This window comes from Neopsephotus bourkii, unplaced genomic scaffold (assembly GCF_033783945.1).
Source record: "Neopsephotus bourkii isolate Nb327-2 ecotype Australia unplaced genomic scaffold, CSIRO-AGI_Nbou_v1 NB_882, whole genome shotgun sequence".
Lineage (NCBI taxonomy): Eukaryota > Metazoa > Chordata > Aves > Psittaciformes > Psittacidae > Neopsephotus > Neopsephotus bourkii.
The window spans coordinates 2002999-2021109 of NW_026901376.1; the positions used below are offsets into that span (position 1 = coordinate 2002999).

The 18111-nt window shown below is 38.4% G+C and overlaps 2 protein-coding genes across 7 annotated transcripts in view; one reads left to right on the plus strand and one right to left on the minus strand.

Moving 5' to 3' along the window:
• Positions 1–18111, plus strand: part of CUNH7orf50 (chromosome unknown C7orf50 homolog) — a 125791-nt gene that overhangs the window by 33825 nt on the left and 73855 nt on the right. The window contains exon 1 of one of the 3 annotated variants that reach the window (XM_061357047.1): positions 3967–4097. The exons of 1 other annotated variant lie outside the window; for it this stretch is intronic. The gene's annotated coding sequence lies outside the window, so the exon portion shown is untranslated. Of the gene's footprint in view, positions 1–3966; positions 4098–17451; positions 17525–18111 lie in introns of those variants that run through there. One more of the 3 variants, XM_061357045.1, reaches the window with a different exon arrangement.
• The window catches only part of GPR146 (G protein-coupled receptor 146), a 47354-nt gene continuing 38536 nt past the window's right edge, over positions 9294–18111 (minus strand). For 2 of the 4 annotated variants that reach the window (XM_061357037.1, XM_061357038.1), the window contains one exon: positions 9294–10881. In XM_061357037.1, coding sequence (XP_061213021.1) covers positions 9833–10837 — 1005 coding nt within the window. In that variant the 5' untranslated portion in view covers positions 10838–10881 and the 3' untranslated portion in view covers positions 9294–9832. The other 2 variants (XM_061357036.1, XM_061357039.1) reach the window with 2 other exon arrangements.

The window sequence follows — 18111 nt, forward strand, 5'->3', positions numbered from 1 at the left end:
AAAATAACCTAAGAGAAAGCTCTCATCTTCAAAATCATGTTCACATTTACAAACATTATTTCATACTTCAGCTGAAACCTGTATTAAGCCTCGTTACTCAGTGGCATTTAGAGGGCAAGAGAACTTATCATACTTTGAATCAGTGTCAAGTACCATCTTACAATTTCAGCGCATGTAGAGAGATTCAGAAGACCACATCAGACAGTACCTCCTTTTTACAGGTGGAGCACTTGGCTTCTGAGAAATGTGTTCTCCCAAGTTGATGGAATAAATTGAAAGTCAGAGGAGAAAGAGGTTAGAAAATCAAGGTTATCCTACCCCTTATACTTTATTCTCTTAAGATGGTACTCACTCCCATCTTGGTAGCTGCAGTTCTGCCTCATCTAAGGAAGCAGGCAAAACTGAGTCTGAAGTCTTGTAACAGATGCATAGTGTGGTTTTGGCAGCAGCTAACCATGCTGTTACTGTCACAGTTAATGTGTTACTAAAAGAAAACCAAGATATTGCTGTTGTGTGGCCAGCCCTGTCTTTCCTTAAACAATTAAATAGTTTATTTAATTTGCTTAAATGATCGCAGGGTACAAAGTCATATGAGAACAGTGGCAAGCAGACTGTTTTGTTGTTTCATAAAACTGCAAAAAATGGTGGTTAAGTGACTCTTTGGGATGAACCATAATTTCACTGTTATTTTTATTAGTAATTTGTGGATTTATGATTCCTTGGCAGTTAGTATCTCAGTGGAAAATGTTTATGTATGATAATGATGTTCCGGATGGGGCAGAGGCAAGAAAGGTAGAAGTTGCAGAAGGTAAAGACTCATGAGGTGCTGTGACCATTATTTAAGGACAGGCTGGTAACACAAACAGTTCCAGGAACCGCCTACACTGTGTTTGCTGTGGTGGGCAAACCTTGTTTGTTTTTTTTTTTAACACATCTTATTATTCCTATGGCAAAATAAATATGCCCAGTACTGAGTGACAGATGTTATTATAAAGAAGGCACACGAGACCCCCTTTTATTTTGACCAAAACCAGTAATTTCTCTTAATTGACCCTGGTGGTATTACTGATGTGTTTATCAGAGTACAGACCCCTGACAGCAGGTTTAACTTGAAGTCTCTTTCTCTCATGTACATGTATGCCAGGTGAGAGAAACTTCTCTATCTTCTCTATCAAACCCCATTCAATGATTCTGGCTTGCTGAAACCATGGAGATTTCAGTCTTTTTATTCTCTGGCTTAAAGCTGATCGGTCCAGTAAAGTATTATGGAGGTGGTGATACTATCTTGCTTACCTACCTTCTGGATCATCATGGTCAGTTGTTCAGCAGTCATCACAGCCAGAGACCAAAGGCTGCAGTGAGCTTGCAGTTACTCAAAGGATTGGACTGGATTGCTTGAGGGTAATGATTATTGTTTGGGAGCTAATCGTGCATGAGAAGCCTGAAGTGCCTTTTTAGAATATGTTGTCGTCTTCTGTTCTCAACTAACATATCTATTTTATTTTTTGCCTTTTTGATGTAATGTTATTAAGTGTCCCTGTGTAGTACAATCAGATTGTTTTGGGATATTAACAGGCTTATTAATGCCCATTCCCCAGTGTATTGTGATGAAAAGCAATTGCCGTGCTACTGGAAAATTGAATTGTGGAATATTCTACACTTTTTTTCAGATTTTTTTCATCAATTACCATGTATTTATGTCTTATTTTTTCCTCTAGTGTCGTTACATAATAAAAACAACCACAAAACTCGAGTGCGGGATGTTAGCCACCCTTAGTCATAGATTGCTTTGACTTAGTTCAAGGACTGAGCTGACATAGGGGAAGCTTTTCTTTGTGGGGTTTTAAGGATCCTTGTGACCTTAAGGACACTTGTATTAATGCCGTAACTTAGGATTCCTGGAAAAAGAATCATTTCTTGAGAAGAGCATCTGGTCTAAGGCTTTTGTTACATTGATGCACACCAGTCACTCTGTGAAATAGTTCTTGTGAAAGGCCTTGACATAAAAAAAGGGGAAAAAACCCCTAGCAACCAAAAACCCCCTAAACCAGGAAAGAAGTTGTATGGAGAACCAAGAATTGCTAGCTTGAAGAAAGTTGAAGGAATTTCAGTTATGGATGAATTTTGGAGTACAAAGACATACAAGATTTTTTATTGTATTCCCTGCATGTTTGGTTTGGGGAGGGCTCTTTGAGTGTGGGCTTTTAAAAATGTAATTCAGTCATTTATGCTGATTTATAGGGTACATGGAGCTGTGTGTATTTGTGAAATCTGACAGTCTTACTGCCACTGCTTGGAGCTCTGTCCTTGGAAAGGGTTAAAAAGGCACTAGTTGGAGATGTGTATACATAAGCACTGGTATTAATAATTACCCATGCCTCTGAGGCTGGTTGTGAATAACGTTTCTTCCTTTTATTCTAGAACAGCCATGCTCTGTGCTGTTCAATTGCTGCCTTTAAATCTCAGGATTGCTTGCCCATTATTCATTATTAGTGGTTTTATATTAGCTTATTTGGCCGTTGTTTGTAATGCAAGTTGTTTTATAAAGAGTACTTTATTATTATTACTATTCAGTAATGTTTCTATCGATCACAAAATAAATCCCTCAGTGCGGGTAGATCGTCTACATAACTCAGCAGTGAGAGCTCAGAAATTGCCTGTATTTCTAAATAATACTTTTCCTTCTGTTAAAGGGTGGAAAAAAGCTTTTTCTAATGGCAAGTTTTAGAAGAGAGCTGGTCTCTGTATAGCACTGCAGGTGTTAGAATGATTACTGAATTGCACATAGGCTAACCTGAAAAAGTTTGGTAACTTCTGTATTAATTATGTATGAAATCTATTTCGTTGTGAACCAGTGAAACCATAACTTAATTAGAAAGAATTACAATGCTCTGGAGCTGAATGGGAATGGTACTTGCTTTGATCTTTGAGCATCTTGTCAACCACAATGACTAGTACCAGATGTTTCATGAAACAATACAAGAAACATACGCTTTTTTAATAAATATTTCTTTCTTGTGAATAATCAGGCCTAATGGCCTGCTTAAATGTCCTTCTGCTGGGTTCAAAACCGAATTAACTGTTGCAGAGATTTGTTCCTTGCAAGAGAATATTCTGTTACATGCCTCATCCTCGCAGCCAGTCTGTTGCAGCAGTCATGGTTAATTTTATTCCTTCTTAGAAATACTTGCAGCAATGCCCTTAGTGCCTGCAGGCAGGACCATCCAGTACAAATCCATGTCTCACCAGAGACTGGGACTGATTTCTTTTTCCTAATGACTAACTTAAATCCTCTAATTCGTTTTACTGATCTTACTGCTTTTGGGAACTGCAAGAGTATTCTGCTAGTGACCACCAGATGGAGTTTCTAAAACATCTTTGACAACAACTCAGAATTTCAAAATGATCCTTTAAAGGTTCCAGAGATGAGCTAAGAAACAGTTGTGGAAATTCGAAGTGTTTCAAGTTAAAATTGGGCTTAAATTTGCAAATGTTGTTACTAAAAATCAAGCTTTTCAATTAATTTTGTAATTGGTGATTGTATTGGGTCTGTACAGCAAGGGTTTGGTAGTGGGGGTCACAGGGGTGGCTTCTGTGAGAAGCTGCCAGAAGCTTCCCTATGTCCAATGCCAGCCAGCTACAAGATGGACCTGCCAAGGCTGAGCCCATCAGTGGCACTTCTATGTCCATGCCTCCAAGTTGGGAGTATTTATGTTGCTGCTTATCTGTCTTTTCATATTCAAGTACTTTTGAGCTATGAGAAAATGGATTCTCTTTCTGGTTATCAATTTTGTTTGCTTTAAAGAGCTTTTGGTACTGTTTTGTTTTTGTTTGCTTGTTTTCTTTGGTTTTTATATATGTATTTGTCTATTTAATTCATAAATATTTTGATAAAAATTTGGTGTTTAAAAAAAACATTTTACTGTCTTGATTTGTAACATTGCGGTAATTCTGTCTGGTGTAGACTGAATGATTTTGACCATGCTTGTGAATGTAATTGAAAGCCCTAATTCTGTAGAAGGAAGGAATATAAGGAAATCACAGACTTCCAAGGTAAGGAAAGGACTCAGTGTGAAGAAAGTGGAGTGACAAAGAAGGTAATAAATTCTCTTCTGTCCTGATGGCGAAAGAATGTATTCAGCATATGTTGAAGTGTTTTGATATATAATGGAAAACTAAAGGAAATGCAACAGAGGAAACATTTCACACTTCAGACCTGTTGTCATGGCAGTCCCTGCAGCTGGTTTGGTTCCTTTAGATTGCCTTCACTTGGAAAACGTGTCGCATGAGGTATTTAAGAAGTAGACATGGTTTTGCTTACCAAGAAACTGCAGAAATTAATCTTGGAGCATATGGTTCAGATTCATCAGTGCACTGAGCACTTTACAGCTGCAGCAACTTAGGTGATAGACAGTGCTTCTCCAAGTGCTCAGCTACCAGCAGAACCGAGAGCAGCACTTGCCCAAACTCTGTGTTTGTTCTCTCTTGCTGGTCCTGCACTGCTGCAGTTAAGCTCACGAGAACGTCTCCAGCCTGAGTGAGCCCTGTACTGCTTTCATTTTTACTGAGCAATGATAAATGGGGTTTTGGCTTTGTTTGTATCAGGAACACAAAAACAATTTAGTTGTTTTTAAGGTTTGTTTTGTTGTTTTTTTTTTAAGAAATGTAACTTCCCTTGAGTTTTCTGGTAGTGGTGGCGTAATTTCTTCACAGCTTTGGGGCCTATTTTGGGGCCTGTTCTGTTCTATGACAGTTAAATGCCTGTTTTCTGTGACTGCTCCAAAATGTGGTTGTGTTCAGTGAAATCTCTTCGTATTGACAGGAAAGGGTGGAGTCTGATGCTGTGCTGGTCTGGTTTATACTAGTGTAAACCTATTGACCTGGCTGTACCTTAACAACTCTTTTTCCTTGCATTTATGGAGAAGTTCCCCATTTGCAAACCTGTAGGTTTGTTGACTTGCTGCTTAATTAACTAACTGTTCTCATTTAGTGTCCTTCAAGTCTATGTTGTATAAAAGGGGGTTTACTAATCCAGATGAGAAATAGCCTTTTTATGTATGACAGTTATACCTTAAAGCTCTTAGGAATGATGCAAAAGAAAAATCACCACTCTGTTTGTTGAGAGATGCTGGTTTCTTAATTAGAGTAACTACTATAATACTCTAAATACTCTTTCAGTGCTCTTTAAACCCTTGTGTGGAAGTAAGGGCACCTTGTCAGATACTAGGTCTTGACTAAATGATATAATATTTCAAATTCCATTTTCACGGTTGGTCTTTAAATAGAGTTTGATTTCACTTACTGTCTTCCTCCACTTTACAGAAACATTTAAAGGGAACAAATTAATAATCACAGAATCATAGAATAGTTAGGATTGGAAAGGACCTTAAGATCATCAAGTTCCAACCCCCCTGCCATGGGCAGGGACACCTCGCCCTAAACCATATTAGAAGCAGAAGCATAGCCAGAAAATCTATTTATATACGTGGGGTAAACAAACTGATCCACGGTGAATGATCTTTTCGGTTATCCACAGTGGTTACTGCAATAAATGTGTCATGAGCTACATTATATTCTTAAAGCTGAATTTTCTTTGGGATGCCAAAGGTATGCGGTATTATATTATGTTGTTCTGGGAACCAAGATAATTCCTGCAGGGAGCCGATTTCCGAGATCTCTTTTGTGGCAGTACAAAGGAGAGGAAGTGACAAGGACATGGCCAACGTGCGCATTAATCACCAGCCTTGTATTCCTGTGGTACAACGTTACTTTGTCTTATTAGTTGCAGGACTCTATGCTGAAAAAAGGTATGTTGTGTGCCCTTTTCCTTTCATTCCCAGGTAAATTCCTGCTGATGGACAATGAGATCTAATGATGTCAGAATTACATCCTGGAAAATCTGTTAACATGTGTGATTTGACATTCAAGTCATGCAATTTGTTACGTTTTACTTCAGTGAAGCAGCACAGGTTTAACCTTCTCTACAATAGGTTTTTATCAAGAAGGCCAAAAAAACAAATGACACATCTTACTGACTGGATACACTTGAACACTTTTTATTGAGAATGTATTAGAGTCAATAGCTCCTTTGTGAAGCTTTGCAGAAAGTCAATTTCTAGAGTATTTTGACATCATTTTGGAGGCCACATCTCTTTATTTTAATAGAAACAGAAGTTTTCTAGTGATTGATCACTTTCTTCCATTAACTGAAATTATGTATTCAGAGACCAGCTCAGTTGGATTCTCCAGTGGAAGCTTTCGAAAGTAGGGCCTCTACTCGGATAGCCAATGAGGACCTGTCTTGAACTTGCTACAATTAATAATTCAAGCAGAAGCAGAGCACAACATTTTTGTTAGTTCATTGAATTGACTTGATCGGCAGCTCGACAAGAGGGCTGTAAACCACAGATCAATTCAAATATCAAGTTTAATTTTGTGAGAAAATAACACTGTTAATAATGGCACTTAACTAGTGCTTCATTTCTAGTATACAGTATATACATTCAGAAACATACAGTACACCTTCCTGCTCAGAGGTTTACATTCCAGTAATGTGCTTTAAGAAATAATTTAATAAAATCTTTGTGAATTCCTTATACATCAGTAGACTGATTTTTTATCTTGCATATATACAGTATTTTACTCATATTTGAATGCAGAACAGATAAGCCCCTATTTACAGTAATCAGAAACCTTCAGGCATTTGAAATGGAAAGACCCCATTATGGAGGACTTTGTATATTAAAGATTTTCCATAAATGTTCTTTCGTATGTATGATATATGTATTTCCTGAAGTATTTTACTGCGCTTGCTCATGTGCAGTTCTTTATATAGATATTGCAAAGTTCTCACTTTTTGGGATACTGCTTTTTCAAGAAATACCATGTGAGGGTGCTGTGATTAAGTTCAAAATCTCCTTATGAGAACAGCAGCCAGGCAGCTCCATGGCACAGTTTCTTTGAGGCAAGTAATATATCAAATTAACTCTTAGAAAAGTTGAGTGGATATCAGAGTTGCTTATTAAACTGTGAAATTTGTTTGCCTATATGATTGCCATCACATTTAGTATATGTATATCTGTACATATATATGTATGTACTTAACTGCTGCAATGTAAGAAAGATTAGGAAAAGAATAAAAATTGAGTTTTCAAGGGTAAATAATATAAAAACTTATTCTTTCTTCATCTGTCAAATAGCAGCTTCCATTTGGCTACATAAATCCATTTGTAATGTCAAATCACTGAATAAGGTTTGGGTCATCATAGAAGAGTCAGTCTAATGAAGTAAATGTGAGTGGTAAGCAGTACCGAGTGTACAAGGCCATGCATGGGGGGAAACGGAGGAGCAAAATGAAAATAAAACATAGTTCAGGGAAGTGCAAAAGGTGAGAGAAAAAGAGAAATGATAAAAGATCCATGATGTGAAACTGTGAATTTAACACAGAGAGAAAGGAACAGAAATAAATGTGACAGTCCTGTGAAAGACAGGAAGATGTCTTAATAGAAGGGGGAAATAGAAGTAAGGGAGCAAGTGTAAGTTAAAATTGCATTTAATGCTGCCTGTTCAGCCACACAGTTCTGGCAGTGTCCCAGTTCTGGAAGCCTCTATTCACACCAGATAAGCCAGTTCCTCCCTGCTGGAATTTTCCTGCATAATGGGATAAAATTTCTTTAACAGATTTTTACAGGAGAGATTTAATGTGGCGCATTAGGAAACCTAATTTTCTTCAGATGGGAAGAAGAGGAACCTGACTGCTTGACAGTTGTAAGGAAAGATTTCTTTCTTAAGCACTTCTGTGTGGAAGTGAGTTTGAATGTTCAAGATGTGTAGAAATGCACAGAAAACCTCTCAAGGGAGAAAAATCCAACCAGAGCAGCCAGGATCATGTCAGCATAGAAGCACAATAAATAAATATGTGAATGGGGTACAATGATATAGGCTTCATTCCTTAGCATGGTTTTTCATCAATGGGCTAAAACTGTGAAGTAAATGGATGTAGTTGTGCTGGGTAGTTTTTGTGTGGAGAAAACACCACAAAAATAGATGAATAGTATAGGCTTAAAGGATTAAAAACCCCCAAATTAATAAGTGAAAAGCTATTTTAGAAGTAAAGAATAAATAGAAAATCTTTTCCATCAGGATGCTGACAACTTAGACATGCTTGTATATGAAGCAGACAAGCAAAGATGGCTATAAGAAGAAATTGCTTGAGTAACATTGATGAAAAGGGAAAAGATCTGGAAAGGTTGTCCCTCACCTGCTTTCCACTTAGAATTTCAGAGGACCCTTTATCAGGTGAGATTGTGCTATAAGCAAGGGAAAAGGTTAAACTTGGATTTTGCTCCATGTTTTTTCTATACCAGAGGCTTGAAAAGGCACGATTTTTTGAACAAAGTCACGTGGAATTCGAGTTGTGTTGTGACAGATTAAGCAATGAAATGATTCTGCTGGGTTGCAGAGTGAGTGACAAAGATGTCTTGGTGCCCCCAGACCAGTGGGAGAGTGTAAGTTTAACTTCTGTCCCCTCTGTCATTAACAGTGCAATAGCAGCTTAGGAACAGGGGGTTCTTGGGTCAATGTTTCATTGTTTGGTGTTGTGGGTAACTTTTTTCCTGCAGCATGTTGGTGTTTCTTACATATTTCATATACTCAGTAAAATTTGGCAACCTCGATTGGATTTCTTCATCCCCCTGTGAAATACAGAAACTATACCTTCACTATGCATTCAGGAATCACATTGGGAGGCACTCTGTTTCCGAGAGGTCAGCAAAAAGCTGATGTTGACTGGGATTCCTAGATACTATTCCCATTTTTAAACCTTGTATGTATTCAGGGATTTGGTATGGTTTCCAAACCCCCAGTGATACCCTAGATTAAAGAGATGTTAATTTATTTGTTGCAAACATATCCCTTGAAAATACAAAATGTTAATCATAAACATATTTATTATTAAGATAATTGTTACATGAACATATGTGGACCATAACACTTAGCCAGACAGTCTTTACTAGTTAAACTTTGATTTAACTTTGTAAACCACTGTGTCCTTCATTTTAATATGTGAAACAGGCATCTCTCGGTTCCCTTAGAATTAGTCAATAAATATTTCTGAATTCTTGAAATGTTTAGGATGCAAACAAAGCACTGGAAAACTAAAACACATTTTTGTTGTACCTAAAAAAAAAATCAATTTACCATAAATGTTAAAACCTAGGTTAGTTTGTGTGAGAAAATGATTTCTGAACGTGGTTCAGAATGGGGAGCATTCTGAACTTGGGGATTCAGTAATAGAGAAAGAAATTAAATAATTTAATTTATAATTCACATTTACTATTTTGACATGTATAATTGGATAACATGATCTTTAGTAAAGATCATCTATATCATCTTCATTGAAAAATGCTATTTACTTCATCAAGGATAGCACTATTACTTCTTTGTACAGAAAGTAAGGTAATACCTTTTCCTATACAAGATACAAGGTGCTGTGTCTTCAGTCAAGACTTCAATAAACTGCTTAGTGATTTCTTCAGACAGGAATATCAGAGCGATGAAGACAGAGTTTTTGCTTTGTAACCCATTCAGTGCACTGGAAGCATTAGATGTCACAGGTATTACAGCACATAGGCCAGAGTCTCACAAGGTTTCGGCAAACAATTAACTATTTGAAAATTAAGACTGTTCCATTGAACTGTAATGGAAAGCTCCTTCTAGCCCATTGCTTGGGACTCTCACATTAATGGCTCTGAGTACCAACAAGCAAAATCACAGTCCCAGTACTGGTACAGCAAGTACTGCATTAATAGAGCAGCAGAGGGTTTTTCCATACCTACGTCATGACCTGCTGTACTACTGTGTGCTCATGAGAACACCCTTGATTCCCACAGTGTATCTTCTTAAGCAGACGTCGTAATTTGTTGGGAAAGTTTTTGTTAATGTATCTGTAGAGCAGAGGCATTACAAAGCTGCTTGAGAAAGCCAAGAATTTTGACAAAATCTTGGTAAAATGTAGTATTCGACTGTAATTCTCATCTGCAATTCTTCCTTGTGCATTTGTAAATGTGCTTACCAAGAGAATAACATAATAGGGCGTCCATAAGGTAAACTGTGTACAGACTGTGGCAATCAAAAGCCTGTGCACTGATGGATCTAATCGTCCAGTGTCTTGATCCAGTGGTGTCGCCTCTTTGCGTATTCGCAAGATTAATACAAGTGCATACAGTACAGCGGTAGCTGGTACAACATACCCGATAAAGACCATAATGGCATCTGCTGCTTCTTTGTTCTGCATCTTGGAACATTCAATTATTTTAGTGGAGACATGATTGCAGACATAGAACAGGAGAGATGAAAAACTTGTAAGCATGGCACCACCCCATATGAATCCACAGACGTGTTTGGTGTTGTACACGCTTGACATGTAAGTTCTAGGTAGAGCACGTTCAATGTAGTAGTCCAGACTGAGTAATGTAGTTGAGTACATGGTAACTAAAGATGAGACGTTGAATAAAATAAGTAAGGTAATATAAACTTCATTGTTAGAATTCCAGATGGCCCATTTTGTATTGGCAAGACCTAGAAGATACATTGGTGCCAGAGCGTTTATGATGAGGCCGGCAATGGCAATGTTGACAAAGTAAACATCTGGCATAGTCATAGTAGCTTTGTTGTAGAGGTTAACTAGGACCAGCAAGCCATTGTAACAAAGGCCAACTGGGAAACATATAATGAGGTAGAGTAGGGAAAAGATGGAAAGCACAAGGTGGAAGTCATGGCAGAGATGGTGGTCCTCACTGCTCTCGGTACTGTTGATCACGGCTTCACAGCTCCACATAGTGATTTTAGCTTTTGTATCTTCTCTGCTGGTTACCAGCTTTTCTGTAGAGAGAAATAGTAGAAGGATTGTTGAAATATTATATTGTAAGTGAAATGCAACGTAGTATGAAGAAAACATTCTAAAGATAGACATTGTATGCTTCATTTAACTGTTCAATTTAAGGTCAGTGACTGAAATGCCTTTTGATCATGTTAGACTAGAAGAAAGTCACCTGTGATTCAGAATTTCATGAGACTAGTACATGTTCTGAAGTTCTAATTTAAATGAAATTAATGGCAAATGAGTTGACACAGGACACTCCACAGAAGTAAATAAACTATACCTTTAAAGTAAGTACGGATATAATATACCTGAAGTACAATGCTTTTTAAAATTACTAAACAGTACCTTTTATATAGTGAATAATATAGAAGAGTGGCAGCTGAAGAACTAAAGGCTATAAGCTGAAGAACAAATCTTAGCGATAAGATCAAGAACAGAGTTCTCTAAGGTGTTAAATAAGCTTTATGTCAAAAAGATAGTTTCTTAGGAGGCATTTGCAAGGCAGTACGGTGGATGTATACTGTATCACTGATAAAGCTGACAAAGACTAGAGGGAGCTGGGAAATGAGGTGAAGGGTTTTTTTTATAGGTCAGTTTGTAGTGAGACTTCCGACCTATAACCATTTAGTTGGAAAAAAAAACAATGGACCTCTGTAGTCTAGGGAACCTAATATCAGGGCAGCCTGACTTTCCGAAGGGGCAAGAATCGGCTATCATTTCCTCTCAAAATAGCTTGAATTCTTTAAAAAGTATGCTAGTATCAGTAGTTGTTGTCCAGCTATCTTTGCTTTTGTAAAGAGATAACGTTTTAACTGAAATCAGTGAACTTCAAAGCAATCATGAACAGTCTCTTTCCAAAATGCAGAAATAAGAAATAATCTTTCAAATACAATTCAAAACATCCACAGCCTTAAAACCATGGTTCTTATTCCCATATCTGGGACAGCATAGAATTTATGCAGCAGGTGATTTCCCATGTCACGTGTACTCTGATACTGTCAGATACTCAGCGTTGCGTCTCTCTTTCAGCACGTATAGGAAAGTACAAATACATATACCTGCATTCTTTCCAGAGAGAGAACAAGATTTAATCAAATCCACAATAAACATTGTGCAATTAAAATGAATGTTACTAGACAACATGCTATATACTCCATGAACCACAGGGCTAAATTATATGGTATGGGGTTTGCAAGCATACGGACACGTGATTGCATCTCTCTGGTGCTAATCCTTTGACACTTCAACCATAGTACAGAATGTATTCCAGAATCATGTCAACTTCCATTTTTTCTTTTCCACTGCAGTTGTTTTGTGTGCATTTTTCTTCTAAATACCATAGTCCGTGCCAGAAATCAGGCTAAAAATACAGTAAGTTTAACTGGGCAAAGAAGTTTTTATTCCACTGTCATATGTTGGATTTCCTTAGATAAGTGGCAGCAGCACAAGACGCAGTTCTATTGTTTTTAAAACTTGCTTTCTCACCTTAGAGGAAACGCTTTGTTTTCTCAACTCAGTTCTTTAGCTATAGTATTGACGTGAGTAGAAAGTACAGTATCTTTATGTTGTCTTTCAGTCGTCACACTTCTTGAGCACTGAAAACCACCCAGTTTATTTTCAGGAAGCATCTGTTGTTTTAAATGTTTAAGAAAGAAGAAAGCTGTTTTGCACAGTTGAAGGCAACCAGAGTTACATCTCATTGAACTGTTATGACTTGATCCAACCAAAGCAGCAGACTGGAACTCGATATTGCAAATATATGCACTGTGGTGAGCGCAAGGGTGACTAAGCAAAGGCATGGACACAATCACGTAATTCCATTATGTAGGTTTATCCTTAAGCATGTAGCTTTGATTACTCCAGACTGAATTACATCAGCCACAGAATACCTGCCTGTGTATTGTCTCAGAAGATCAACAGTCTTTGCTACCATGCTTTGTATTTTATAGAGCAGGAGAATGTCTGGTTTCACAAGTGTTTTAGTAATTACCACATTTTTCTTTACGGCCTTTAACTGCAGTTAAATAAGACAATTCTATATTAATGGTAGAAATGGTTGGCAATTCATTGTGTTAAATAGTAACCGTACCAAATTGCAAAACTTAACTCCAAAATTACAAAACTTACCTCCAGAATGACTAGGAATAAATGCCAAAGTAAAAGTATTTTCAGAGGAAATTCTGTTGATGACTTCTAAATTACCAGATGAGGTATTCTGGCCACTAATGCAGAAATCACCCATTTTAAATTGTCACTTACCTCTGAAGGCACTGAACCTGTTTGCTCTGCTGCCTGGGCCCAACTCAGCATTTCTTACCCAGCCGTGTCTCTTGTCATTTTAAAGGCAGTTGTATCTCCATAGACCACGTCTGGGCAAGTCCTTCCGATGCTTCGGGCGCAGTTGTTTTACCCGATCAATCAATACTAAACCCTTTCTCCAGTCAAAAGTACATTTGCAGTCCCAGGTTGACTCTGTTGCATAAGTGACTGCTGCAGTGCTCTTGTTTACTGTGGCCTGACTCAGCCTTCCCTAATGCTTCCCCAGGTCTTGCCTGATTTTATACTTCTGTCACGCTGAAAATTAAAGTCAGAACTCCAAGCGTAGAAGGGAAGAGCGCCCTGGCAGCCGCCGCTCGCTCTCCAGCCTGCCTTTCCCACGGCCCCAACCTCGGCAGCGCTGCTGTAAAGCCTCTTACCTTTAATTCACGTTTCACATTCCTCCGCGTTACCGGATCCGCACGCCTTTGATAAGCAGCGTTTCCGAGGAAGGAAGCTGGCTGCACAGCCCTGTCGTGTTTCGCTCAGAGAACATGGTGATCGCCTCCCACCAGCGCCCGGGCAGCGTGCGGCTCTGCGTGCCTGCCTGCCTGCGCTGCACTTGTTTTTCCTCTGTAACTTACTCACAAGTTTCTGCTTGGCTTGGCAGGCGGCAGGCCCCTCCCTTTCCCTGTTTACAGCCAGTTTGAAGAAGTGAGAGGCTGTGCTGCGAGGGGAGCGAGCTGCTGGATCCAGCTCAGTTTAGTCTCTGGGTTTCAGATTTATTGCTTAAAATATACGGGCTGCCGGAGCCCACAGGTTTGTTGCGGTATTGTCATCTGCGCTGGGGTTCTCCGGGGACATTGGAGGGGCTGCTCCATTCCCTTCAAGTGCAATCAGCAGCTCTCGGTCAAGAGCGTGGGTTTTATTTAACCTGGGATGAGAATATATAGCTTTGAGGTTTCAGTTTTATAGGCCATACATCCAAACCAATCAGTATTTAAAAGTCAGTGTACAGGTGCTCCTGCTGCTTGCAAAGGTGAGCTTGCTTGTAACAGAAGCTAGTAGCAAAGGTTTCTGAGCATTTACTTTGAATTTGGAGGTTCTTCTGGCGCTCTGAAAAGGCTTTACAGTGTGAGCCTCATTTTGTGATGGTGTTACGGATTCCATTCTTCCTCCTTTTGGAAAAGTTGAAAAGACGATTGTTCTCTATAGTATTTGCATGTCACTCGCAATTAATGGATGTATTTATTCTGTGTATATTCTCTACATGTTTAAAATGAATCATTTCTTGAAAGAGTTTTTGAACTGTTGGTTGGTAATTCATCTAATTCATCCCATGCTGAATTCTGTTCTGTGGTTGTTGATTTATTTGTGTGGAAGCTTCTCAGATTAATGAACTAAAGTTACCATCTTCAAAGTATGTTTTTAACTGAGATTGTTAACCAAAGCTGAGAGCTGCCTTTTTCAAAATAATTAGTTTTATATTTAAAGATTCTGAGGCTTTATTCCATAGCAAATAGACACCCATGAAAACTCCTTTAATTAAAAAGCAGGTGTTTATGGGATAAATGCCAGAGAAACACTAAAAGTGGTTATTCAGTTTGTGTTAAGTTACTCTATCTGATTGCAGTTGGGGTTTTTTTTTTTAGGCAAGGTCTGTACTTCTTGGTTTGTATTTAATAATTCATTGTGACTATTGTAAAACCAATACAAGTCTCACATGGCAGGGAGTTCCTACACTCCTGTTTGATACATAGTCACAGACAGAATTGTGTATGTACTATGGATAACACTGTTTCAAACTGGCATCAAGCCTTTGCTGCCCGGAAGCTTTAGGAGGACTTGAATCATCCCAAGTTCAGTGGGGAAACAGTAAGGTAGGAAAGGTATTAGTGTAGAAGTACTTATAGAATTCTGATACTTGGTCAAGCACCCATTTCTTTACATGCCAGAGAAGTTGAAGGTGATTTTGTATAGATACAAATTTGCACAATGTACTTAAGGAAAATTTTTTAGAACACTGCACAAAAAGTCAAGAGCACTTGGTTGCAGAGATTGTTTTAGAAAAAAAATACATTAAATGAACTTGTAATGAGAAAAATTAATGACGTGCTGCTTCCTTATGTTACAGAGCTCCTAGCTGCAGTCTGTTTTTTCAGACATTTTCGTTCATACTGCAGCACCAAGTTGCAGAGCAGGTTGGTTAACAGTTTCAAGCATGACCATTCCACGCTCTGATTACTTTATTTGACTTAAAAAGCCTCAAACCTTTATCCAGCTGTAGCAGTATGTCTTACTCTGCAGATTTTTTTTGTTTAGACAATGAATGATTTGTCTACTTGGTCTGTTACCGTCTGTATGCGATATAGCTCTTATCTAGATTATCTTACCTCTAAATATGTGTTTTCACAAGCTGTAATACCTTTGTAAACCACACATGGCTGTTGCCAATGAGGTAAGTCTCTAGATGGGCCTAAGACTCCTACTTTCATCAGGTCTTCTGGAGTTCTCTCAGGATCTCCTTACAGAGACTGAAATACCATAGGGGAAGGCTGAGCGCTGTGCGGAGCATTGCTGCATGGCACAGGTTTACTTCAGATCAAGAGTGAGGAAACTGAAAAGCTTGGCCAGAAGTGTTGCATATACGCATAAACCATTGTTAGCTACTCATGAGGGTTTGAAAAGTGCTTATTGAAAGTGTTACCCTAAATATTACTTACAGGTTATTTATTAATATTTTAAATAAAGGGTGATTGGTATTTCTGGAAAACAACGTACCTGCAATTAGTTGTACCTCAAGGGGAACACACTGAACTCTCAAGTGTGAGAGAATGAAGTGTCACACTGTTGTTACCTCTCAGTCTGGGTAGCATGACATATTTTTAGGCTTACTAGCTTATATACATACCATAGGGATTAACAGAAGACTTGTTGGCTGAATATACAGAAAAGTAAAACTAGATTGCCCAGGTTATATGTGAGGAGGGGAAAGAAATGCAGCAGTGCAGGCAAGTAGGTTCCAGAATATACTTTCCTTATGCAGTTGATGAGTTGCTGCTGTTTACAATACAATGATACAGCTCAGATAAAATGCTTTTAACATTAGTGGAGAAGAAACTCCTGCTTGATTCTGGGTGCTGGGCTGAAAAACAGGCCCCTTCAAACCCTATCATTTATGTCTTTGTGGTGCAATCCTTGACCAGTTTGGCAGGTGCTGTGTTTATAATCAATAGCTGTTCTATTTTACAATGTAGTTAATTCAGTGCAGTGTAATGTGAAAGAAGTCATGACTGAATAACAAGAATGCCTCATATAAAGTAGCATTGAAAATAACTCAAGTTTCCCTCTGCAGTAGGAACTTGCTTTAGTAGCAGCATAACAATAACTAAAATTTCTTTAAGAAGTCCTTTGACTATTGCCTACTCGTGCTAAATTCTGCACAATTTGAGTGCTGGGAGCCCATTTTCAGCTTTATAGCTTAGTGTCTTTCCCTGATCCAGTGTAATTCCTTAAGTGTTCACTTTGTCCAGACATAAATGGTTATGCGGATTTCCCCCTCTTTTGCTGTATTTTAAAAACCCTTGTTTTTCACATCTGCCTTGCCCTTGTTTTCCTCTTTATCTCTCCCTGATGACTCGATTACAGTTAATGCTGCACCTCCCATCATTTGCTCTTATGACACATATACTATATTGTAGCAGACTTATCATAGGATTTCTAAGTATGATACTGTTTCACCTCTTAATTCTTCATTACCTTTTCCCATGGGAAATCTCAGGCTGTTCTTAGGGTTGTCAAGTCAACAATAAAAATCGAATTCCCAAGAACCGTAAGGGTGTATTTCTGTCACATGTTGAATGAGTACAGAGAGACTCATGCTGCTCTGGTTATTGCATTTTGCTTTGGTCATCCTTTGAGGATGCTCACTCTGCTTTCCCAGAAATTCAGACTGTGTCTTTCATATATTTCATATATATCCCCTTCCTGTAGCCCTCTCTCTCACTTGCCAGGTGACCCTTTTGTTGTTCCACAGATGTTGGCAACCACTGTCACTTGTTTGTTCCTTTCGTTCTGTAAGCACCATCTTTGTAGTAAATCACCTTTATAGCAGCTACCTGGTTATCCAGATCCCACTTGTGCCATGATAAACTGCTTACTGCCCCTGGCCTTCCTTCTTCTGTGTTAACCTTTTGTTTACATTATTATTATTATTATTATTATTATTATTATTATTATTATTATTATTGAAACAGGTATAATTCCATAGAATATAAAACTATTAACAATGTCGGTTGTACATTTTGTTTCTGTTTACATTGTTCACCTCTTTGGGAATCTGTATAAGGCCATGGTCAGAAGCAAGTCTCTGCAAATTGCTGGCTGGTAAGCATCAGCAAGTGAGTTCAGATACGCCTTTGGTTTGGGAGAAAGAGGAAAACTTGATTTTGGGATACAGCCACTGGTTCCCAAGATGCACATCTTCTATATATTAGGTTAGAGCTGAACAATTTATATCTTCAGAGTTCATAGACAGTTGCTCACAACATGTGTAGCTATCAGCAATGGATAACTGTATTTGCTTTCTTTTCTCTTTCCTCACTCCCCCTCAATTTTTAAGCAGCTTAAAGCTTATGAGAACAGATAATACCCACCAATAAAGAAAGACAAAAAAGATCAACTACTCTGGAAACCATAATAACAACTGCCCAAGGGTGTTTTTAAGAGCCTGTTATATGTTGGAGAATGGCATTGTGGTAGTGTTGTTTAAGGTTGTAATAACAAAGTGCTGCGGGGTAGAAGAGGCAAATGAAATTCCTGCAGAATGGGGAGACTTTAAGTTTTGTGGAGAGGAGATAGTCCAGCATTAAGGCCTCTGAAGAGTTGCATGGGAGGAGTCCCATGTTCAGACACAGATGCTATCTGCCAGGCACATCTGCCACTCCAGATAAATCCTCCTGTTCTGTGCTGTT